Source organism: Gallinula chloropus (assembly GCF_964237585.1).
Source record: "Gallinula chloropus genome assembly, chromosome: 11".
Lineage (NCBI taxonomy): Eukaryota > Metazoa > Chordata > Aves > Gruiformes > Rallidae > Gallinula > Gallinula chloropus.
In genome coordinates this window covers 1,355,795-1,380,934 of record NC_140096.1, presented here as the reverse complement: position 1 = coordinate 1,380,934, position 25,140 = coordinate 1,355,795, and the positions used below count along the sequence as shown (strand labels likewise).

Genomic DNA, 25,140 nt, shown 5'->3' with positions numbered 1-25,140 from the left:
ATTGATTTTCTATTGTGTGTAAAGTGAAGCCTGTGCCTTTAACTATGACTTTGAAGAACTACTGCACTGCAGATACCTCCATGGAAATATCATCTACAGATTACATAATGTCTGGGTCCTTTGGCACCTTAGGTAAACTCTAGTTCAGGTTTCTTTAACAGAGGGGACCTAAGCTTTATATTTCAAACAAACTTTTCATTTTGACTTTTGTCAGTGGATGGAATCCTTCTTCCCTCCCAAGTTTACTTTGTTATACACTGTGACTTTCTGAGTTTGTGTTGTGAAATTGTGTTGAAAGAAGGTGAAAGTCTTGTGTCCTCAAGAGGGAGAAATGTTTGGATAATGAGTCCCCTTGGCATCTTACTGCAGTGTATCAGCAGTAAATACTGCTTGAAAAGATCACTTGGGATATGTCTATTCCAGAAGAGAAATCTGTTGTTGACACATGTATGGAAACCTGGCTGAGAAGAAACATCTAGCATGGTTGCAGTTCATCTTTATACACAAAATCTAAAGTTCCCACATTAGCAGTTACTACTCAGAAGAGAAAGCTTCTTTTAGTCCTTTGTCCTGTCAGCAGTGGTTGCTGAGGTCTGGAGTTGGTCTTTCTGCAGCTTTCCCTTCCTGTCTTGCTGTTCCTGATTTCATCATATCTTGATTAATGCCAGTATCTGCAAAGACTTGGTTCATTGTGTAGTTCCTTGAAAATACAAATAACCTTATACATGGTGTTTTATAAATGGGATTTTTATGGCCTTTTAGAAATAACTTCAGAAAATAAATATTTTAAAGGGTACGGAGATATTTTTGTTCAGTTTGGGGTTCACCCATATTTAGAAAGTAAGTAGCACTGTTTACTGAATAGGAAATCTGTTTGGTGGCTATTTTAAGTAAAGAGTAGACTAGATTATCTGTGCTTTAGCTCAACCTAATCATGTTTGCAGTGTGTGGAAACCATTAATTGCCCTTAACGTTCTTTGCATGATAGTTTTTGTAAGAAAAGCTTGTTATCAGGCAGTATAAGTAATTTAAATCATATTGGGGGGAGGGAAATGATATTATACTTTATCTCCTGCCATAGCTGTGCTTTATAGCTGTATAACCTGCCAGAGGTGTTGTTTGGTAGGAGCGATATGAGGCAGCTGTGAATCGGACCTTGGAACGGAATCAGCGGCTGGAAACACGGCAGAAGAGGTGGTCATGGGGAGGGTCTGTGACCCCAGATTCAGAAAGCAAAACAGGTAAGTAGCACCTTTAGCATGGCTAAAACCAGGGAATACTTATCTGCCAACGCTGTCAGGTGCAGCACTGGTCTTAGGGACCTGGGCATCCTCTCCAGCAGGATCTGCAGGTCGATCTTGAGAAAGGATTTGTATTTCTTGCCCTGAAATGCTGCTCAGACTTAAAAGCTGGTTTGGACTTTGGGAAGCACTAGAAAGAAGCTGCCTGGGAAACACAGCCCCTGGCAGCGCTGCTTTGCCAGTCCCCAACCATCAGACAAGCGGAATTGTAATGGATATTGTTAAAATAATTCTGAGACCTTCAATTGCAGTGCCTGTAATAGTGTGCTAGACTAACAATAAACAGAACAAACCTCACCCGTGGTACTGTGATGTTACACCTTCAGTGTTTTAAGGGCACCCTCAGAGTTACAGGGTGCTAGTAATGGGTAAGGAGATGCAGTGGGCAGTGTTGGAGCTCCTTGGTTGAACAGGTTCTGGTTTAGATTAGATGATGAATTTTAACATGCTTTTTAGTTGAGCTTAGATGCTTTCCTGTTTCAATGTTGCTGCTTGTAAACATTCTGAAACCAGACCAGCAAATCAGGATTGCAGTGGAAGGGATCTTCTCATACCCTACCAATAAGCAACTTAAGTTGTTGTCCAGGAATAAAAGAAAACAAAAAATGCTTCAATTCAGCTTGTCTTCTGAATTGGTGGAATTGTACTGGATGTGGTTTAGGAGTGTCTTTTATCAGCTTGAGTGTGAGTTCTGAGTGTTTATTTATCACTAGTTTGAAAGTGCTTTGGTAGTAATTGTGATATCCAGGTTCCTCATTTTTCATTAACTTGCATTGTTTGCTATTTGACCTTGTGACTTAGCTGACAAACCTTCTTCTTCTACAGAACAACAGGCCACAGATGAAGGTGGAACTGGTGGTATTGATTTCTAAAACGTTCATTTTTCTGTTTGACACTCTCTACTAACCTTTTAAACTTAGTTCTTGTTTCTCTGAAACAGAGGAAAACCATCTCCTTACAGATCTTTCCCTGGGTCTTGGCCAGCAGCAAATGTGGTCCCTAAGTAGAAAGCAGTCCATGAAGTTTTTAACCATCCCTCCTAGCTAATTAAACTGCAGTTTAAGTCATGGCATCCTGAGGGAATTTTCAGGGAAAGGCTCTGTGTATTTGGTTTTTAAAGATGACTGCATACAGCATGGGGAAGGGGAAGAGAAATTCTTAGCAGCAGGTATTTGAATACAGCTTTAGTAGTCTAAGCCTTTTTTTTTTCTCCAGAGAATTTCAAACCCTTTTATTGTTTCCCAGTTTGCAACATGTACATGGTAGGGGTTGGATTGTTTTCTTTTTGTTTTCTTTTACCAGTAATTGAAGTAATATTTGCAAAATCAAATTATATTTTGCTGAAACTTTGTGAAAGGGAATGGGTCCTTTATGCAGTTTGATACTTTTTCCATGAAGAGTTTTGCAAAACCAGATCTGTCCAATTATCTAAACAGAGTTCTGTGTCTTAAATACACTTTAATTGGATTTCTGGCACTTCCCAGTGCACAGGCTGAGCCATTCATAGAAATGCTTTGGCTCACTGATGTATTTGTCAAGGCTGTATTTTTAATAAGCAAAATTATTTCTTGTAGCTAGTTTAAGATGATGGCTCTCAGCTGAGAGCCAGCTAAATCTGAATTCTGAAAATCTGTGCATGCTCAGAGCATTACTAATTCAATACAGCTGTCTTGCAACGCTGACAGTATGAGACTTGAAAATGCAATGAAACTCTGACTGAGTCTGATCTAACTACTGTGGCTTTTTCTGGCAACACACCAGAAGCATGTGTATTTTATTTAACTTCTCTCTTTCCTTTCTCTGCCCAGCATGAATCCCTAATTTTCTCCAAAATTGTTTTACCTGTTAAGCAAGTGTTCTTGGATACATACATAAATCCAATTACTGCATTCCACATCACAAAATGACATTTAACCTTGAAACTAGGAAATCACATTTGCCTATAATGTGTAGGAAAGAGCTGATTTTTTTTTTGTTTTTATCCACTATTTTGCCTTATCTAATTCTAAAACTGAACTTACAGCAAACATAAAATAAAGTCCTTTGCTTTCTCCTCATTTATGTGAGGAAATGAATCTTGTCTGGCCTGGAGGGACCACAGTGCTGCTGAAGCACGTTAAAAATAGTTAAAAACAAGCATGCTCCTGATGGAAAAATAGGCATTTAAGTGGTACCTTATGTACCATAAAGCAACAACAGGAGGAGCAGGTAAGTGCAGCTGCTGATGATCAATTGGAATGACTTGTGAATTTTGAAAAAACAATTGAGTGTGGAGATAAACAGACAATGCAGCGCTTGACCAAGGCACTTGTGCACCTAAGTGCCATTGTTTTAAATCTCTGTCCATCTTTATGGCTGATCTGGGCTGGACAATGTGGAATCATGACTGGATTCATGCTTCTTGTATTTATTCCCCTTGCAGGATTGTCCTTAGCTTTTTAACTTTCTGGAAGTTCCTTGCTTAATTGTTATTTAAAATATACCCAAACCATGTAGGATGTCTGGCTGGCTTTCTAAAAAACCCTTACTTGGTCCCTTTCACCTTGTATTTGCATAACTGCTGGCAAGACAACAATTACTCCTGGCTTTCTGAAAAGTGAGAGGGTATGAGCTCTGCTGCATTACATCATTGTGGCTGAGGAGTGCACCTCTCTGAACACCACATCTAAAGCCAGTTTCGGTGCAATATTATTTTTCCACTGTCAGTTTCTGTGGCAGATTTGGGATTAAAGGCTCAATTTCTTAAAGTGAAAGCCGTTGAGGGAACATGTTTCAATAGTTTTTACATTATTTTAGGACTAAAGGCTTTCTTGTCTATCACATTGCCTTGCAAAAGAAAACTGTAATTAAACAGGCAGGCACGCTGCAAGTAACGTTTAGGAACACTGCCTGGTAAAGCAGCATTTGTGGGCGATGGGGGTTGTGTGCTGTGGAAAGTAAACCCCATGTAATTGAGCATTTTCCCACCCATCAGCTGTTGTGCAGTATGTACAGAAGGGGATCCATGGAGGTGGCACCGGGTTACCCCGCTGATGGGCTGATGTTTAAAAGTTCATGGAAGCCCCCGTGTCAGGTGTTGTGTCAGTGCTGGGATGGACCATGCGGGGCGTGGGGCTGCCAAGTGAAGTGCAAGGCTGTGTGATAAAGCAGCCTTGTGGCAGCGCTGGTAAATGAGGGAGGTTTAGTGATTGCTGCTGAGCAGAGCTACACGTTCAGGTGCAGCTGTAGTGGAGATTATTGGAGGAGAAATTGGGCTGCCAGAGTCCCTCCTTTCTAAATAAAAAGCGAGCCTGTCCCAGTAGAAATTTGAATGGAACAAAGAGTCAGATAATCTTACTTTATTTAGCCTGATTTTGTCCAGCCTCAGAGAGGCAGTGCTCCAGCACCCTCTCTCAGTGACACTCAGAAGCTAGGTTGAGAGCTGCTGTCTCTAGTGGTGGTTTTCTTCAGACAGCTCCATACCCAGCTGCGAGCCTTGCTGCACGGCAGTCGCATGCTCCGTTTGGCTTCGCTGCTTCAGTTTGGGTTTTGCCTTCCCTTAAGAACCATACAAGTGTTTGGTGTTACATGAGGCTATGCCATATGCTTCTTGTATTAAGAATCTCTTCATAGAAGCAATTTAACTTCCCTCCCAAAATACAGAAGGATATTTTACCTGTGTAACCAGACCACCTTAACTCGGTAACACCCTGTCTGGATTTTAAAGCTTTTTTCCAAGTGAATTGTCCAAACCTCTCAGGCTTGCAGAAGCTATCTCATGGTTAAGGTAGGGAAAAAGTTGTGGCCATCTGATCATATATTTGCAAATATGTATTGATCTAAAAAAAGCACTGTTGTCTTAAGATCCTAAAATTTCCTGTGAAAAAAGAAAACTCAAATACCTGTGTGAAAACCCTTCACCAGTTAGACTTTCTCAGTCAAGGCATGAATTGGGATATCTCATGCCCTCACTGCTGTTGTTTACCTGTGAAATAGAAACTGGTGTTTGTTTATTTATTTCTGAACAGTCACACATAGGTTGTTATTTTTCTTCTTGGATCTTCTTTTAGATTTTCTAGTAGAAGTTTCATCCCTTGTCCCTTTCCTGAACAGCACCGCCCACTTCCACAGCTTGTAAACTTGCTGGAAAAGAATTGCTTTGTTCTGTGTCGTTTTCCTCAAAGCAAGATTTAACTTTCTGCCCTTTGTGTCTTGGCAGATGATAAATCAAATCTCAGATTTCACACAAGTGCTAATTTAAACCCAGAGAAATTTATATGAAGCATCTCCATGGTGTTTGAAGGCCTCTGACTCGCATGCTTCAGCTTCTGCAGGAGCCAGGCTTTGTTTTTAACAGCAGACACTAGAGGGTAGTCTTTCCCTGTGGAAACACCCAAATCCATGAATAATGAGTTTCCTGATTTCTGTGTATAAAACTCCCAGGGCTGTTGTAGTTACCCCAGTACTTGGGTTTCATTCATAAAACGCCTTTTTTTCTTGTTGTTTGTTTTGTTACGTTAGGAAAGCACCCACTGAGCTCAGAGCTTCCTTTCTTGCTTAATTCAGTAGATCCCCCTTAGCCCATGAGGGACATTGCTCTTGTTCAGGGTGCTGAGAGCTCACCACTTTCATAGCTTCAGCTCCAAAATCTGGTTGAGTTGGGAACGTGTGTCAGTCAGTACAGAGGCAGTCCAGAGGAGTCTGCATGTCCTGGCTCTTCCTGTAAGGACCTGCTGTAGCACGCTGGCCAAAGGGGAAAGATGCTGGTTCTGTGGTTAGTGCTGCTTTTTCCTTTGGTGTTTTATGTACTAAGGAGTTCACATTAATCACCTTTGCTGCCCAGTATGCCAGCAAAATTGATTACTTGTGCCTGATGTATACAATTGCTTGTGTTTATTATGCTATTCCGCTCTACTTTGTGTGTGTTGCAGTTTTCTGCTTGTTGAGTTTCCATAGCAACATACCTTTCCAAGGCTTTCACACTCTGGAGTAGTGTTCATCCTGAAAGTACATTATTGAACATTAAAAAGCAGGTATGGGTTTGTGGTAAACTTGGAATTACGTGTGTGTGTATACACACACACCAAACAAAATACTCTTGTGGCAGTTTTTTTCAGGAGAGTTACAGAATTGCTAGGAAACATGAACATAAGGAATAGCTTTTTCAAAAAACATGGAAAATTCTAAAATACAGCAACCCATGGGACATAATTGGAAATGGGGATGCTTCCTTGCCTCTCCTCGGGTCTTGTTTTTATCCCTCTAACCTGTTTTGACATACCTATGGGGAAGGAATGAAGAAAGAATTACTGTTATTCAAGTTTTATTGTTACTTTCACTGCCTTGCCAGTCTGGTAACAACCTCAGTAGCTTTTGCCTTTACATGTTAGGAGCACAGGGTTTAAAAATCACCTGTTTGCATACCTGCACCTAAAAATCTTGGTATGGGTCCACTAAAACTGAATGCCTGTTCTGTGCACGTTACAACTGGTGTTAATTGTATCAAGGCTGTTCAAAAGGAGGAAAAAATCTCTGCTTCTCATTAAGCAGAACTGGAAATGGCTTTCAGGATGTAATACTTCCAAAGTTAGCTCTCAGCAGTGTGTGAAAGGTGGTTCTTCAGGTATGAAGATGAATTCTAAAGCAGGTAAACGCTTCTTTACGCAGCCAGCAAGCGATCCACCTCCACAGCAAACCTCAAACCCACAGAGGCCACCATGAATAAACGGCTGTCATCATCTGCAGCGCTTCTAAATGCTTCTGATCGAAGTAAGTGTGTGTGTGTCTGCTGGTAGCAGGTGTGCTGCTTGACTGTTACTTGGGGAGGAAGCAGGAGGTGGAATGATACTCCTCTTCCTCCCTTGCAGGGTAACGTGCTTCATATTTTGCTCTCAAATGCGTTTCATGCAGTTTGTTAATCCAGCTTGACTGGTCAGGGCTTTGACCCAGCTGGTGTGATCTCTGTTAGAGGAGAAGAGGAACGGTAAAGATCCCTGGTTTATTTTCTATTTCTCTAATTGTTTTGCTAAAGTCAAATCTCCATGTCTGACTGATTCACAGATCATTTCGCATCATTTTTCTGGGTTTGCATGTCTTAAATCACACCCTAAAATTACAGCAAAATGGAAATAGTATCAAAATAGTTTGCCCTGTTCCATTAGATCACTTCAGTCACTTGATTGGCTGTGGGAAGGGAAAAAAAATCGACTTACTTTTGACATCTTTCTGTTGTGCCAATCCTGCACTCTATAGACACACTCTATCTTTAATATTAAAATTCTGCTTTAACCAAAAAAACCCCTTGACACCTTTGGAAGGTATTTGGGTGGGAGATTGTTTTGATTTGAATTCTAGCATGATTGTAGCCATAGTGTGTGACTCTGACACCGTTTCCTAGCTCAATAAATTACTGTAATCTTGATACTGCTACTCAAATGAGAGGTTTCTTAAACCCTTAGTGCACAGCACTGCTTGCAAACATTCTGGGTTGCTGACTGTGCCAACGGCTACTGAAGAGTAGAAATTACCTGGAAGCCAACTATTTCTTCAATTTTAAGGGTTTCTGTGTACTTGCACTCTAGACATTGTCTAACAGTTTCTGAGGCTTCCAGTCTTGTTTTGAATTGCATCTTTGGGGTGGGTGAAGCTCCTGACTGCAACACGTGTCATTTAAAATGTGCCCCATGCAAATAGTCTTAACAGGGCTGTAGAGAATGAGGCAGATCCCTGGTTTTCCCCACTCTGGTAACCAGGCACATGGGAGTCTCCTCTGCCCCATCCTGACACATTCTGTAAGTCTCAGCAATCTGCCTTCTCCAAATAAACCCCCCAAATATTGAAACCCAAGGAATTGTCCTAATCTGCTCGTTAAGAAATGTAAGTTATTTGCATGAGCACATTTCAGCTTGTTTTAGCCTGAGATTTCCTTAGGGGAAAAGGTTTGGTAAAAGATTTCCTTATGGGAAATCTTCCCAGTGTTTCACATTGCCTATATCCCAAATGTTGGGGTTTTCCCCAGAATTATAAAAAGCATGAATAACCTAAGGGCTGTTTAATACATGAACAAGCTCAACTAAGTCTGCACTGCTCTTTCAATCTTTGATCAAATGAGCGGTGCTAGAAGAATCCCAAACATGGACACAGCTAACAGTGATGGTTCTGGTTCATGTTAGGAGGTGATGCAGCAGGAGAACTTGTGCACTGTATGCCTGGAAGGGGAATCTGTGAATATATCTCTGCTGCCTTAGCTGCAGGGGCTCTGAGTCACTGGAGGTTGCTTGTGATATAAAATGATACGTAATGTATCTGCAGGGTTCAGCTCTTGAGTATGAGTCAGAAACAGGGCTGTAAAGTACTAATTAAGCCACTAATAAAGGAAGTCACTAATTATCAAGTAACTGAGACTGCTTTCAAACTCATACCTTGGAATCCTTTGTGAAGCCTTGCTTACTCTGGAGGAAATATTCTCAGGTGGCCTGAAATGCACAGAGCTTGGACAGGATGCAGCTGATGCGCAGGGTCAGGATGTAGAGGTCAACTGACTGACTGCTTTAAATCATCTCAGCAAACTAGAGCACTTCTGCTTGATCTGGCACTCAAAAGAAATAGCTGTTTGGTAAAAGATGGCTAAATTCAGGCAAAAGAAAATACAGTTGGAGAATTAACCAGATTTGTTTCTGCTGTGTGCATGTGCCTGGGAAGGTGGAGGAGCAGAATGTGGAAATGAGAGGAAGATGCCTGTCCCTGGATCAGTGAAGTATTTCATCAGCTGTGTTCTGTGTTAATTCTGAGTTTGCTCTTACTCATACAGAATGTGAGAAGTGGCCTTTTTAAACTATTTGTTTATTTTAAAAGGCTTATGAGGATAGCCTTGGTAGGTCAAACAAGAAGTCTGTTGAGACTGACATCCAGCTGCGGTGAGCAGTAACATACAGGAATACAAGAAATAATGCTTTATAGAGAGCAATTCTTCCCTGATCCAGTTTTCCTGCTTCTAAAGGATTCATACTATAAAGTGACTTAATTACTCTTCTGTATCATAGGGAAGTGGGGCAGGTGTTGGAGGGGACTTGTAGGCTTTTCAACATAATTAATCCATGCGCTTTCACTTCCAGGTACCACAAAGAGAAGTGCCTCATTAAACAGACTGAATAACAAAGTTCCTCTACATTCCCAGCAGTCAGCACTCAAAGGTTCACAGGTGGAACAGAAAGGTGCTAGAAGCCAGTTTGTTTTGAGAAGTGGGAGGCAGTAAATGGGATATTTGAAGTTGACTTTAAACCATGTCCTGGTTTCATTGTAAAGGGTTTTACTCAGGCTTTTGCCTGAGAGGTCCATGCACTGTGGCATAAATACTGTGGCATAAATACTGTTATGTACATTACAGTGCCAGATATTGGGTAACTGTGTCTATAAACCAGCTTTATTCCTCTGAAAAGTGGAAGGGGATGGGGGGGGAGAATAGACAAATGGTAGCCAAACCATTTAGCTCATGAGAAAATAGTTCTTTGTAACTACAGATCGGTGGCTTTAGCTGATTGGCAAAAGCAAAGTGTGGGAATGGCAGGTGAGCAAAACATATATATAAAATCTTGTTAAAAATAATTTTCCTTGCGCTTGGTCTCTAGGAGGAACAGAAAAGAAGAGGAGCACATCTTTGAGTAGAATGAGTAGTAAACCCCAATCCTCTCCAGAACTAGAAAAAGTGAAAAAGGAAGAAAAACCAGGTGGTTGTTTAATAAAGCTGACTTTCTTTTCAAAGCCATTAATAGTAAAGTCTGGGTAGGCTTCCTTTCATTATTTCCTTGCATCTTGAATTTTTAAGACTTTTTAGTAGCTTTTTAGTTATACAGTGGTAAAGATAAAATTGTAAATGGTGAAGGCTAAATTTCTCCCTTTGGCAAAAAAGGAAATCCTTTAAGAAGGACTTCTGACTTTGTTAAATAGCACTGTAAATAGACAGGAAAGTATGTTTGTGAGAGAGAGAGATTTGAAGGTTGGTAGGTTTAAATGAAAGATACAGTAAAAATGCCACTGATCTGTTCACTTCTTAGTTAATTCTTACCTTTTGCTTTTGAAACTCTCTTTCATTATTGACCTTAAAAGTGATTTTTCAGTTCCTGTTGCTGGCCCAAACTTTGTGCATGCAAATGAAGAAAGAAACCTGTTCTCACTTGGGTCTCTCTTGGTCTGTGTATTCCCCACTGGGTTACAGATAACCTCTTTTCTAGGAACTCTTCCTAAAGCTGAAGACTAGCAGCTTTCCTAGCACGTTTCTCCCCTTGAGTTAACAATTCTGAAACTTTCCTTTTTAGAAGCTATTGCCAACGGTGGAAATTATCTTCTGCTTCAGAATCTTTCCTGTATGGGAGGCTGATGGGTGCTGTCGGTGTGAATTTGTGTGTGCAGAAGGTGCCCGATGATAACCTTTCGCTTTGACTTGCAAGCCTTCTGTTTATTATGTCAGAACAGCCTTTCCTACAATCCAGAGAACATAGCTCTGCAAGAGCTGGCTCAAAGACTGTTCATACTTTGACTGACATCAGCATTCATCTGCTGTGCATGTGCCAGTCTTAAAATGATGATCATTAAGCAAGGCAAGGACAAGAAATGCAGCATCAGAGATGGCAGCATTCAACCCTTCTGTGCCTTTGCTTTGGATTTCCCTCTCCATGACTTCAGTATTTTTCTTCCATAACTGTTACCGATTTGCAACAATGCTGACAGGCTTCCTTTGCTTTGTACTGCTTGTCTTTTCCATTATATGATTTCATGTTGGATCCTTTTTGGTTTGTTCCCATCATTTAGCTCGTCGCTCCCAGCTCAGTCCTCTGGACAGTAGCGTAATCAGTCGCCTCCTCGCCCCCACACAGGCCTCCTTAGCTAGGAGTAAAAGTGCTGCTACACTATCGGCTGATGGACAGGATCCCTCAGGTAACAGGAGGGCAGCAAAGCCTCAAAGTTTTATGCAGTTGTTCAAGTAAGAATTGACATGATAGTCACTAACTGTGCTACACTTGGGTGTGAGTCAGTTATGTATAATACCAGTATTTTCTTTGGTCAGTAGTAACCAAACCATAGAATAATCAAGCCATAGAGTAATGCTGGCTTTTCAACTCCAGTGCCTGTGGATTTGTTCTGCAGATGTTGAACCAGATGCTGATGTTTGTTTTAAGTTTTGTGCTTTGTTGTGTTGACACAGACCTGCATTTGGGTGTACCCTCAAGTGAATCTGAGGCTTACTGTTCAGAGAACAGTGCTAGGAAATGAAGGGGGAAAAGCCCCCCAAACCACGTAATTTCAAAGGAGACTGAAAGGAATAAGTACAAAGTCTAAATTTCTTTAGTGGGAGAAACTCTTGTAGGAACATGACAAAGGGGTGCACTTCTACCAAGAGTAGAGCAGCCTGAGCTGGCTTCCCTCAGGCTGCTTGATTGCAGAAGCAGAGGCATGCTAGAAGGGGAAGTAGAGAAACCCTGACTGGCTCAGGCAAATCCATATTGGTTAAGACTGAGCTGATGCACCTACGCTGTGGCTCAGCTTAGAACTGGCACAGCACTCTCTGCATCCTGGGCAAACCCTCGCTGCATCCCACGTGCCCTGTAATTGTTACTGGTTATAAGAGTGGCCCAGTATATCTAGAACCAGCATACCTAGAACCGACGTGGAGTCCTTTCTCCTTTCTTACCTTACAACTTGTGTTCCCAGTTTTGCTTGTTTCCTCTTGAGTATGTTTCTTCCATCTTTTTTTTTTCCTTTTTTTATCTTGTGGCACTTGGTCCTTGTTGGCAATGGTGACATTCCTACACTGTTCCCCTTGTGTAATGATCAGTTTTCACTGTTTTGGTTTGTAGTCACGTTTTTGCACGCCTCTTTATGTGCCACTTTTTATTTTTACCATGAATATTTTAGTTAATGTCATGTGGGGCAATACCACCTTTTTCACTGTTACTGACAGCATGTGACTTACTCACTACTGCTGGAGTAAAGACAGCTTCCACATTTTGGTCAGTTTACTTACAGACACTTGCTCCATTCCAGTAGGAACATTACCTGTGCTTCAGCACAAACCATGCACAAACAGAATGCAGTTCTCCTTGCACAAATGCTGTAAATACAAAAATAAAATGTATTTTCCATAAAGTTGCAAAATGAAGTGCTGCCATCTGTCACAGTTTATTCAGACTACAGAAAATTCCAGTATCTAGTTTCAGAAGTACACTTTTCCATCTATGTATGTTTATCCCTCTATGACTATGTTAGTGGAAAAAGTAATCAGAAGATACAATTTCTTTCAATATCTTACACATGAAGAGATTAACACTCTGAGTATGAAAGGTTTCTAGTTTAAGTTGGCCCTTTTCTCTTGATAAGTTTCTTTTACACCACCTCTTTTGGTATATTTTTTTAATGCAGATGAAGGGCATACATACATAGTAATAAAGGGGCCAGAGGGGAAAGTAGTAAGAAAAGGATTGCACTAACGCTTATTTCACAAGAGAGGTTTATAAAGTAGTGCTCAGATTCCTAATGTAGTGCTGCTCAAGGAGAAAGATTTTCTCTTTGAGTGTGGGGGAAACCTGCTTAACATTTTAACCTGTCATGGAGGACTTGTAAAGAAAGATGCTAAGCCATTAAATTTGAAGTATTTGTGATGAGATGCAGCTTGACTAAAAGAAACACTGGTGTAATTCGAATTCAGATGATGTTTGGAAAAGCATTTTATTTTTATTTACTCCAGACTGCTGCTTTCAGAATGGTTTTATTCTTGGTGCTTTGCTTCCAAAGTACTAATCGTGTGGTGGTGGTGTCTGTGTCCATGACCCATTGCAATGTGCTCTGCCTGTGGTGTTTCTCTGTATGGTTTCTAACACACACCATCTTTCTTTCTCTCCTTTCTCCCTCTTCTTTTTCTCCTGTTCTTACGCTGTGCACTTGGTTCTCGTTTTGTCTTGCCAAATTCCTAACTTTTATAGAATCTCACCTCTGTCCTCGTTCAGCTTCAGCCAGTTCCATCAGTTCCCCAGTCCCAACTGCTAAAGTGCCCGTGCGCAGTCGTAGCATCGACAGATTGAAGTCCTCTGTATCTTCACCTGATGCAAGTTCACCAGATTCTACCCAGGTTTGTTGGCAGATCTGCAGGAATTGGGTTTGTGTTAATGGTGGGGGGGTCGGAGCAGCTCTGGATGGGATCCTGTTTCAACAGTTTGCTTGCTTATTGAAATGTACAATACTATTTGCATCAAAGATACAGTATTGGAAATCAAATTGGGGTTTTATGGTCCCTGATCTCTCTGGTATCTCCAAGGCATGCTGTTTGCTGCTTAGGGTCCCAAAGTTTAATCTGTGTAACATACTGACCGGGTCTGTGTTTTGGAATGCAAAGGAAGTGTTAAGTGCATCTTGTTGTGAAGTTGTATGCTTGTTGTGGTGGCAGCTCCCCTCTCTGTAAAGTATGCTGGAGAGTGAGTGTTATTTGTTTTTATGTATCTTAGAAATCAGAAACAGAGAAACCATCCCCAGGCTCTGGATTCAGACGCCCTCCCTCGCCCTCTGTGTCTGCCCGTAGAAGATCCCCTTCTCCTGCTAATGTGGTGAAGCGGCCTCCATCACCCTCTGCAGTTCGGTATGGATCCAGCCTAAGTACCTTCTGCTCAGGGCAGAATGAAGGCAGCAGCTTCCTGCCTCGGACAGCTGTGCTGTTAGCACATGGCTCACACCTGCATTGTGTGTGTTTGTATACATAAGGACTTTGCTTCTGATCCCATTTCTCTTTTCTGCACTAGGGATTGTTTGAACCTCTGTCTCTCTTATGCAGACAGAATACACCCTGCTTTTCTCTACAGTCTGTGCCAAGCTTCTGAATAAGTTGATCTGCCTGTATTTTTGTAGGAGGTTTCCTGGATTGCAATCACTGGGTTGTGATGTGGAGTTAAATGGAGGTCTGGGCTAGCAGACCTGGTTTGATGTTAGCCCACAAGTAGCAAGTCCAGGTGCCGTGGGTATTTTGGAATCCTGTGCTTGAGTTTTATGAGGAAGGTCCCAGTAGTTTGTCTGTGGATTTATTTTTAAAAGTGAGGTCTCTAATGTAAACTAAGTAAACTGCTGCCCTCAGTTTGGTGTGTTTGAGGTTTTCAGTGTTAGCCCTGAAGAATATTCTTTATTTCAACAGACAGAAGACTCGCCCACCTTCACCTAGTGTGTCAAAACAAAGGCCACCATCTCCTACTCCAGTCTCTAAACCAGCGCCCATCCAACGGCAGCCCCTCACACCAGGTGTTCTAAACATTACCAAAAAGAAAACTGAAGCAGAGAGCAAACCAAAGGACAAGAGCACAGAAGGAACAGGACAAGAACAAGGTGCTTCACCAGCCTCAGACAAGGATAAGGATGCAGTAGCAGCTAGCACAAAGACCAAAGAAGGTGAGTGTTGCTCTGTGACTGAAGCACTGATGTTCAAGATGTCTCCAGTGTGTGTGAGGACTAGAGAAACAATTCATCCCCAAGGCAGACTGCTGCAATATAAGCTGCTTTAAAGCATGAGCTGGTCATTACAGATGAACCATACAATTAACTTACATTATATATGACTTTTGGGTATGGATTTGAGTACAATAGTCCATTTATTTGACTTGAATATGTAAGTCCAGAGCTTTGAATATTATTGTTCGTACTATAATACTAGAAAAAGCAGAAATCCTGTTTGCCTAGCTTAGGTTTGCAAAGCCAGTAGTTAAACTATGCAGAGGTCTTTCAGTCCAGTTCGTTGTTCTTAAAATTTCTTGTGTTAGGGACGTGCTTGGGGCAAGAAATCAACTCTTGGTCATCACAGTCTGAGTGCCAGCTTTTGCACAGATAGAAGGCTGCCTCAGTTTTGATTCCAGTGAATCATTGCTGCCTCAGGAAAAAGTGGTCAGTTCACAAGTCACACTGAGACATTATCTTGGTAGTTTAAGGAGAGCCATATACCAGATAATCAGTTAGTCTCCCAGTCCTTTTCATTGTGCTGAACGCAGCCTCTGTCCCTCTTACTGGAAGAATGCCACCTGTCATCTCCAGCACAGAATCTGGGAGAGCCTTCTGATGGGGTCTGGCAGGCACTTCTCTGTGGAGAAGGACTTAGGGGAGATTTAACAGGAAAAGGAGGGATCTCTGGAGTTTAAACTGCAGCCAGTGAGCAGTACTTAAGAGTAGAAATCCTTCAGACACAAGGTAAGTGGGAACATATGCTCGATGCACGTTACTGCATGTGCAGTTCCTCTTGTGCATTCCTTAGCTGCTGCAGCTGTCTGTGATTTCTGAGGCTCTTCCTGACCCTGCTCAGTGTTGGATCTGGAATGCTGTTAGTTGGCTGAAGAACTCCTTTATGGTTCCTTGAGCCCGATTCCTGCAGGAGGAAGCCTGGATGTTGTTCTCAAATGTGGATGTCTCTATGAAGTTGCACATCCATCTTCAGTGTCATGTCATCCATCTCTGCAGTCAGAATGTCCATCCCTTGATGTGCTGCATTGCTGTGATAAGTGTCTTGCGTGCCTCAGAGGGGGCATAACCACTTGTAATCGATGTCATCCATCGGCTGAAGCCTCCATAACAACATGTCCTATTTCTGTATCTCTGCATCTCCTTAGGACTCCCCCTTGGCTCCTGTGGGCCTTTAGGTACAGGGTATATACATCCTGAGTGATGAGCACCGATCAGAAAGGTCGGGTCAGCTGCTAAAAGAAGAATCTCATCTCACAGTGATAACATCTTTCTTAATTTTAGGTTCCTGGGGTTTTTTAACAGCAGTTTCTTTTAACCTTTGCAGAATCAGGTAGCAAAACAGTAGCAGGGACCACCACAGCTGAAGAAGCTGCTAAAATCTTGGCAGAGAAACGACGTCTAGCACGAGAGCAGAGAGAGCGTGAAGACCAGGAAAGAATTCAGAGACAGGAAGAGGAAAGGTAATGATTCAGCAGAAGGAAGGGATGCTTTCGGTGCTGGGGTGTGGTTGGAGTAGACACTTCAGCTGGGCATGTTCCTGAGCATTAATTTAAGATCCTGTAAATGGTTTTGCAGTTCCTGAAGTGTGCTGTGTCTGTCTTTAACCTGTGTCTCATGTCATATGTCATGCATGGTCCCTGTGCAAATCACTGCTGCTTTTTCTTTCCAGCCACTACTGGTCCTTTTATTTTAAAACTAGCATGTGCTTTTAATACCACTTGTATTTGTTTTGGTGTCTTGAAACAGTCAGCCTCTCAGTATTTAACTTCCCTTTGATGAACTCAGGCGGTGGTTTGATGGTACATTAAATCTCACATTGGTGGTCCTAAATCTGGATCAGAGATGTTGCAGCCAAGTAACTCAGAGTGATAAACCAGTGTACGTTTAGTTCACTGCATAAATGTTACTAAAACTAATTAACTGTGTGCTGACTGACTATATCAAGGCTTGCCTGTCTGTGCTCCAGTGAACATTGCAAACATTAGATTTTGTCTGGTTTCCACTCATGGCTGTAAGGTGTCCTAACCTTGCACATAGTCAGTACAGACATTTCATAGAAGCACAATGTCATCAGATCTGTTCTGTGCATCCACGTGACCTGACAGCTTTCACCTCCAGTGTATCTGGAATTTGGACTATAGAAGAAAAACAGGCTTCTAGAAAATCCAACTAAATTTGTGTTTGACAGTAATTGAGAGCTTCATTGATGTCATGGGAGTAGGTGGTATTTATTAGTTGTCACTTAAGCCAGTCCTCAGTCAAACATTCCATTATTGGAGCAACCTGCAGTGGCCTTTGCCATCAGTGAAGAACAGTTACGTACACATGGATAGTGTCTTCCAAGTTACTCTGCTTTTTCCTGAAGGGTCTGGGTGGTGACATTTCTAAATCCACACTAGAAATTAGCTTTAAACAGTTATTCTATGACTTAAGGATCATCAAGTCCAAGTCATTATGGGTCCCTTCCAATTCAGTGTAAGCTCTGATTCTGTGATGGTGTGACTTAGAACACTCTGGCTTTCCTGGTCGGTCTCATACCTGCACATGCTTAAAGAAATAAACATCCAGTTGGTATTTTGTATCTTGGAAACACCAGAATCAGAGAAGAAGAAATGGCCAAGAGAGCAATTGAGGAGAAAGCCCGTCGGGAAGAGGAGCTCCGCAGGCAGGAGGAAGAACAGAGACTGGCTCATGAAGAACAACAAAGGCAGGCTGAAGAGGAGAGGATCCGCAGGGAACAGGAAGAGCAGGAAAAGCTTGCAGAGCTCCAACACCAGGTCTGATTGTTTGTAGGGGGTTGTCTTTGATTTTCCTTTACAGGACATTTTTGATAAATACGTCAGGAATGGGGGAAAGTGGAGTTCATCCCAACCTAGATGGATTTGAGAATGTCTTGAGGTCCTGCCCTTGCCCTAGTCTATGTGAGGTTTGAGGTTTGGGTTTTTTTAACAATTGGTAAATTCAGGCATGAGGCAGAAGCAGATCTCTTTTTAGCCACCTGGGATGGTATTTTGCATACATAAAATATTTGTACTGAGCCCACTTTATCAGAGGTGGTCTGTCTGTGAAGTCATCTGGCTCACTCTGATTCCTTTAAAAGAAGGATGGGTAGTGTTCTACAGCTGGTATGTGTACCTTTACAAAGGCACCCCTCAAGCTGGAGGCACCTGTTTTGCAGAAAGTGGGCTTTATTTAAATGAGATTCATGATGAACATCTTCTTGTGTGAAGAGCTGTGTCTTATGGGTGGCACTGACACGTGTCTGAACGCTTCTGTAAAAGCTTGTTTAAGTTTTTAACAATTACTTGGAGTGTGAACTATGCTTCTGTCTTCAGTCATACTGGAAAAGAATTCTCTGGTGTAGAAGGAACAGAAGATGCTGACTACTAAGTCCATTGGTAGTGATACCTGACTGCAGAGATTTTTAAGTTAATCTTCCTGCATTTAGCATTTCATTGCTGTCTGGTTACTTTATAAATTATCACTCCTAGACAAATCCTTGACCTAAAGCATAGTTTGAACCCTGAGTACCTCAGAAACATCCAGAACATTTGCATGATCACAGTATAGCCACGCACACATCATTTTTCTTCTCAGATTAGGTTCTGAATGTCATAGTCAATATATATTTCATGTCAGTAGCTGTGCAGTTGGCATTTAGCTGCAATGTATGGTGATGTTAAATAGCAATTGTCTGATATTCATGTCTGTGTTGTATTAAAATCTCTCTAACAGCTCTGCTTTTGACTCTTGGTGATGAGTTGTGCACTGAGTGCTCTGTTCATTTTGGTTTTATTTTCAGAGAGAAGAAGCTGAAGCAAAAGCCCAAGAAGAGGCTGAAAGACAGCGGCTGGAAAGAGAGAGAATTATGCAGCAAAACATGCAGGAAAGGCTGGAAAGAAAGAAGGTATGGTGCTTGGAAAGCAGGGAAGTTTCTCAGCCTAAAGTAGTGGGGGGGTGTGAAGCTGAACGTGGTCTTGGATGCATTTAAATAGTAGTGTGTTCTTTAAAAAAAGCTGGCTGTGGGTTGTGAGCTTTAAAAACAGTGATAAAAGGAGTATATGAAATGGGATTTGATCAAAGTTTAAACCTGAATGCTGAAATGCAAAGGTCTGTATGTCACAGCAAATACTTTCCCTCTTTTAACAGAGAATTGAAGAAATAATGAAAAGAACGCGGAAATCGGATCAAAACGAGTCCAAGGTACTTGTTTGGATCTGTGTAATGACAGGACAGGCCTCTCTCAGAGAAGGCTTTCCTGTGTATCCTGCCTCCCTCTGATCCTTACAAAAGTGGCTTCCATGTGAAGCACAAATTCTGCTGTGCCAGAAGACTGCTCAGTAGCTTCCCTTTGCACACATCCTTCTGCTTGGCTTGTCCCAGCCTGGAATCTTTGATGCCCTTTTGTTCAAGGCACATAAAAATAATGTGAGCTGGTGTTACTGTGTGCAGAGTGGTTAAAAACCACTGGTTAGGAATGGATTTTCTGGGTCACTTTTTTTATAACTGTGTACATTCCACTGGGGCTGTTTTTCCCCAGGAATCTTAAATTCCTGGCTCCGTTTGTTTGATTAAAGCAAATCTTGGATGTTCCCTGGATCTCTACAGTAAACTGGATGTATTTTTGTTACTGATGTGACCCAAGGTTTGTGATAAATGATGCAGATTAGATTGAGGAAGTAGCCTTTCTTCCTTGAACATCCAAAGACCAAAGTCTTCAGATAGCTGAAAAGCAATAAGTATTTTGTACACACTGTGGAATCAAAAGGGAGATTTCAAATACTTCATGGGCCCCACACATTCTGTTACACACTCTGGCTCTGCAGAGTGGGTGGGTGCTGTTGGGTGACCTGAGTCATCCTGCATGGCAGCTGTGACTGAACCATTTGTGAAACACCAGCTGGCAGCAGCTTATTCTGAGTAACACTCTGGCCATTCAGTTGCAGAACGAAGGGAAGTCTGTCTGTGAGGCTATCGAGGGAGAGGATATTGAAGAGGAAGAAGAGTTGGCTCTTGAGAAGAGTGAGCAACCAGGTAAGGGAATTTGGTGAGTCGGGACTAAGTGGCAGTCAGTGTCTCAGTGGGGTTTAAGTGTTGAAAGTGGCAATCACTTAATGACACTGTGGTGGTGGGAGACACGGCTCCAAAAATGTCAGGGAGGCTCTGAACAGAGGAGATCATTGCCTGCTTCATACCACAGGAGACAATCAAAATTATTAAATGCACAAGTTGAGAGTGACATGCAGGCAGGAGGCTTTCATTTTACAGGTGTATTTTTAACGATGGAAATGAAATTTCACATTGTTTTAGGCAGCTTGTCTGTTGAGAAATTGTTCTGTCAAAGCCAAGTGCCTCAAGCCTTGGCTGGGAAAGGTCATTTTGGCACTTCATAGAATCATAGAATGGCATGGGTTGGAAGGGACCCTAAGGATCACAGAGCTCCAACCCCCTGCCATAGGCAGGGCCACCAACCTCCAGCCTGGAGCTACACAGGGTTGCCCAGGATGAGTGCCTGTGACAGCAATGCCTCCTGCAGCTGAAGGAGGAAAGCCTCATCAGGAGTCTCTCTTTGATCAGGTGGCTTGTAGTAGACCCCTGTCACCAGCTGCTCTTTATTAGTCCCACTTGTAGTTTCTTCAGTTACAATAGCAGTTCTGTTACTGGAGCTCTTTTCCTTCTGTCTTCCTCTGCCCCCACCCTGCCTTCAGGAAAGCTGAATGGCATCGACTTGCCCCCGGCTGCCACGGGGGAGGCAGAGACTGCGCGGAGCCTGATCCCTGCCCAGCCTGATGAACAGGACGTGGCCGACCCGGAGCCCGGAGGAGTCTTCATGAACGGGGGCGAGTTGAAGAGTGACCAGGGGTCTCCGCTTGGAACTGAACTAAAGGATTCCAGGTGAGTCTGTGTAGGTGGCTGCTTGGCTGGCAGAGACGTTGCCCATCGCACAAGAAATCCCTCTCCATGTTTAAATTCAGTGTGGTATGTAGTGTTGCATCACATGTTGCACCCCACGAGCTTTGTGGTGCATCTCTGGTATGCTCCAGGCATGTGGTGTGTGCATGCTGCCAGTTCACTGTTTCACAGAGGCAGTTAGTTCAGGCTAATGTCTTGTTTAGATGACACCACATTAGCAGTACTGGCTTTGCTAAGAACTGAGACACACAGCCAGCAGCTAGTGTTACTCATGAAGAGTAGCAGTTCTTATAACATCAAATTAGAGGGGGGACAACCACATCAAAAAGGAAGAATAACCTCCAGAAAGCTCTAGAACGGTCTCACTTGCATTGGAACACCAGATAACAACAAGAAAGTCTCCTGGGATGGGAATTTTTTTTTGTTTAGTATTTCAAATTTTATCTTTTGAACAAGAAGCATTTCCATCCACTACTGGAAAATCTGTCCTCTGATGTTTGTTCCAGTTGCTCATCTAAATGCTAATGACTTAGATTTGACATTGTGAACTCTTCTTTTAAAGTGATGATAAATTCATCTCATCCTTCCAGTGATGGAATATAAAGACGTTTTTGTGATTTTCTTTAAGAATGAATGAAAATTGATCACTGTGATTTGGGTTTAGATTTTTATATCTGTTTTAAATATTGCTGCTTTTCTGAGGGTAAGTTTTGTGTTTTGAAAGTCTTAACTGGAGAAAGAAAGGAAAAAACCCACACCTCTAAGGTTTTAATGCTGCAGACTTCAAACTTGTTCCTTTCTTATATCAAATTTTGGACCTTACCTGAGGGTTGTTAGTGGAGTAGAAAGCAGATATATGCTGGTGAGTCATTCTTCTTTGTGAGCTCTGGGAGGGAAGATCCTATGTGGCAGCTGGAAAGGCTTGTCTAAGAATGCCCTTCAGGATACTTAGCAGTTTGCAAAGTATGCCAGCTGCTAATTGGCTCTCCTGTAATGAATCTAAAGGTTAAACATCCAGATGCTGTAACACAAGGATCCATTCTTTTTTTTTTTCTTCCCCCTAGCCATCCTGCAAAAGAAATGGTTATCGATGGCTCGGTGGAGCTGGGTGTGAATGAAGCTGATCATACAGTTGGACTTATTCAGAACCTTAATGGAAAATCTGGCTCCTGGACTTTTGAGGAGTTTATCGACGTTGGAGTACATTCCAAGTCAACCAAACTGAGCTCAGACAACATCTCTGCTGGTAACTGTAATCAAAACTTGAATGATGCTGCTACAACACCTTCTAGTCCCCAAATGGCTTTTGAGGAAGATGGTGCAGTGAATTCATTGACCAAACCTATAGATGCTTCATCAGGTAATCCAAGCTGATTTCCCTGTCTCTTCCTCTGGCTAGATAATTAAGTTCCTTGCATTTTACTCTCCTTGCCTTAACTTCAGCTTCTTCCTTCCAAGGCACTTTTTCCAATGCATAGACTGGAGGGAAAGCTCTTTCTTTAGTGCTTGTAACTTGCGTTCTGTCAAAAGGAGTCACCAGCTGATGCCTTTTTAGGGACTTGCTCTAGACAGCAGCTAAGGTGGGATGCTAAAGCTCTTCCAAAGACACAGCTGAGCCCAGTGAAGCTCCTGTACCTCCTACCAGCACACAAGCCCAGCCATTGTATTTTTAGGCTTCTTCTAAGATGTCTTAAATGGCACATGACTTTTGAAGATACTAACAGCTGAAAAGGTGTCTGATGTAACTTTACAGGCAAGACCTTTCCAGTCCTAAGCATGTTCTGTAACTTTCTGATGCTGACCTGCGTGGTCTTACAAGGTCTCTTCAGGCTCTGGCAAGGTATTAGCTGGCCTGTCTACTTACTGCAAAATAGTCTTTCACTTCACTGAGGGGGGTAACACCAACCTTAAATTCTACAGGAGTAGTAAAGCCGCACACACAATACCCTGAATCTTCTGAAAGAAGCAGGGCTGCATCTGAAGCCACCTGTACTTGAGAAGCCAGACCCTGATGCAGTGCAGCATCCTGTGTCAGAGAGGCTTCAGTAAGCATGATTACATGAAACTGAACTTCTCTGGTGTTGGAGCTAACCCCCCCAGGGATGTACTCACAGCAGGAGAGCTCTTTCCTTGAGAGAAATGACTGCCTGCACAGCTGAACAGTAGCAGCAAACCCCAGCCTTGCTCTCCACATGATCTTTAAGTGACGTGTAGCACTTTTTTGATTAAAGTGTAGCACTTCTCTAGACTGAACTGTTTCCTGAGTCTCCTCTGTCTCTCTGCGTCTGGTGAAGTTTATCCTGTGGACATAGCCTGATGGAGACCTTCCTTGAGGCCACAGCTGTGTGGGCCATGGGAACAGAAGGATTTGATGTCTCATGGCTGATCAGAAGCGTTAACATTGCAGTCAAAGTGTTGCCTTTTAATTGTGAACTTGAAAACATTAAGCCATATTAGGTCTAAAAATGGTATATATGACTTTTGAAAACTAATACTTGTATAGAAAAAAAGAGCAGCTACTGGGCTGGTTTTGGTCTGTAAGTAACCGAGTGGTGCTCTGCGCACTCCCTGGCTGTAGACTCTGACAGTGCTGATAGATGTATGTGGCACACACACAGTTATGATGGTTAAATGTTTTCTTCTCTTTGCTCTTTGGACAGAACTGTGAACACTAGAGACCTGGAAATAATCTGATTGCACTTCAGTAATCCAGTGTTTTATCAAGTACCGAAGCCTTGTTTTGAAAAGCTGCTTGTTTACCTTTATCCATCTTCAGGTTTGCAAAAAACACCAGGGGAGGGATGACAGACCTGTAGCTTTGCACCTTGAAACAAATCAGGGAAGCTGTTGTGCTGATGTTCCTATTCCATTCTTTTAGCTACTTGTCAGATAAGGTTTCCTTGTTCAAAGACCGCTTGTTTCCCTTTCACAGACTCTGTGTTAGCATCCTTGAGTCTCTCCCTTTAATTTCCCCCTCGGTACCGCATACAGCAGCCACCAGAGGCTCCCCAGTTTGCTCCTGGACAGACTCTGCCCTGAAATGGCTCAGTGACACGACAGACTCGTTCAATGTGTGTTTAAAGCTCAACTCCCTTCGTAACACTCTAGAAAAATGCTGTTGTGTCTTGGTTCACGTGCTACTTAAGAATGAAAAATTCATAAAATCTTCAGGTTTGGAGAAGGAAAATCCCTTCTGTTCTATCGCGGAAAATGTTGGCAGTTTCAAAATGCATCACTAATGTGTTTTAACCTATTGGCAAACATCCAAACATTCTGTGGCAAATGCACTAATATATTGCAAGAATGTTGAGTACCTAGGTATGTCTGACATAGTGCAGTTTAACCTGTCATGCTTTTAAAAGAGGTTTTCCTTTTGAATTATTTATCTGCGCTCACGGAAGTATTATTTTATTGTGTACATAACAGTATTAGACCACTGAAGTCATGTTTTGTTCATGTTAATTATTCTACCTGTTCCTGTTCCAGCTTCATAGCAGTGGCTGCAAGTTGCCTATGTATTCCCCTTCCCCTAAAGCCTGTATTAAGTAATCTATTTAACCTAAACCCACCCGCATTTTACAGCATGAAGAGATTAACTAAGCAGCTTCTGAAAATTGCTACTAAAAGTAACGCTGCAGTCTTGCTCTTACATCTCCTATAACAGATACACTGGGTAAGTGATTATGGTAAAGAAGAGCTGTCTCAAACCCTCTGTAGACCATTGGCCGGTATGTCGATTCCAACGAATCATCCACATGGCAGCTGCGTTTTCAGGGGTTAAATGCAAATGGGTTTTGCTGGAACCACTCCATGTGTCTGTTCCTCAACACCACAGATCCAATAAGAAACCCTCAGCCTTCTTACTCTCACTGCTATTCCGACTACATAGAACTGGTTTAGACTTTAGAGCAGTGCCTTAGGTAAAGAGAGAAATGTATTTTTGTACGATAGCTGTTCTGTTCTGGCAGAGACAATCATTCTAACAAATCAGATGCCATTATTTTTTCCTGTCCTGATACTGTTTGTTGAGTGGTCTGTTACAGCTCTCTGTAAATACGTGCGTGCTGTTAAATAAACTTTGCAGTTGAACATTGTTTTACCTCTCCAGTGCTGAACGTTACCTTGTCTCCAGCCCTCACCCTGCTGACCTGCCTCGAGATGCGTGCCAGTACTGCTCTGCCTTCTGCTCGGTGCAGGTTCCCAGAGTTAGGAGCCTCTCTGGCAGTTGCAGTTGTGTAGTTGGGGAGGTATTTGTGCTGTGTTTCTACATGCCAGTTCTTAACTGGTGAATCCTTTAACTTGCTTTTCACTATATTCCTTTTTACTCAGCTCTGGCATCTTCCTGTCCTAACAACGAGTCTGACGGGGCTGGGGGGCTGCAGTGACCAGCAGGAATTCAGCAAGATGCTGCCTTTGTTTCTCTTGCATTTCTTTGTGGCTATGTGTGTGTTCTCCAAAGGGCTTT

At 42.3% G+C, this 25,140-nt stretch overlaps 1 protein-coding gene across 2 annotated transcripts in view; it reads left to right on the top strand.

Annotated features, from left to right (window-relative positions):
* MAP7D3 (MAP7 domain containing 3) overlaps positions 1–25,098 on the top strand; it is a 44,003-nt gene extending 18,905 nt beyond the window's left edge. The window contains exons 5-20 of one of the 2 annotated variants that reach the window (XM_084269063.1): positions 1,127–1,241; positions 2,127–2,159; positions 6,948–7,049; positions 9,395–9,493; positions 9,908–10,006; positions 13,280–13,401; positions 13,775–13,905; positions 14,452–14,702; positions 16,087–16,222; positions 17,359–17,539; positions 18,565–18,669; positions 18,912–18,965; positions 19,703–19,796; positions 20,471–20,657; positions 21,740–22,035; positions 23,336–25,098. In XM_084269063.1, the coding sequence (XP_084125189.1) occupies positions 1,127–1,241; positions 2,127–2,159; positions 6,948–7,049; positions 9,395–9,493; positions 9,908–10,006; positions 13,280–13,401; positions 13,775–13,905; positions 14,452–14,702; positions 16,087–16,222; positions 17,359–17,539; positions 18,565–18,669; positions 18,912–18,965; positions 19,703–19,796; positions 20,471–20,657; positions 21,740–22,035; positions 23,336–23,343 (2,013 nt within the window). In that variant the 3' untranslated portion in view covers positions 23,344–25,098. Of the gene's footprint in view, positions 1–1,126; positions 1,242–2,126; positions 2,160–6,947; positions 7,050–9,394; positions 9,494–9,907; positions 10,007–13,279; positions 13,402–13,774; positions 13,906–14,451; positions 14,703–16,086; positions 16,223–17,358; positions 17,540–18,564; positions 18,670–18,911; positions 18,966–19,702; positions 19,797–20,470; positions 20,658–21,739; positions 22,972–23,335 lie in introns of those variants that run through there. The other variant, XM_084269062.1, reaches the window with a different exon arrangement.
* Positions 25,099–25,140: the final 42 nt, after the last annotated feature.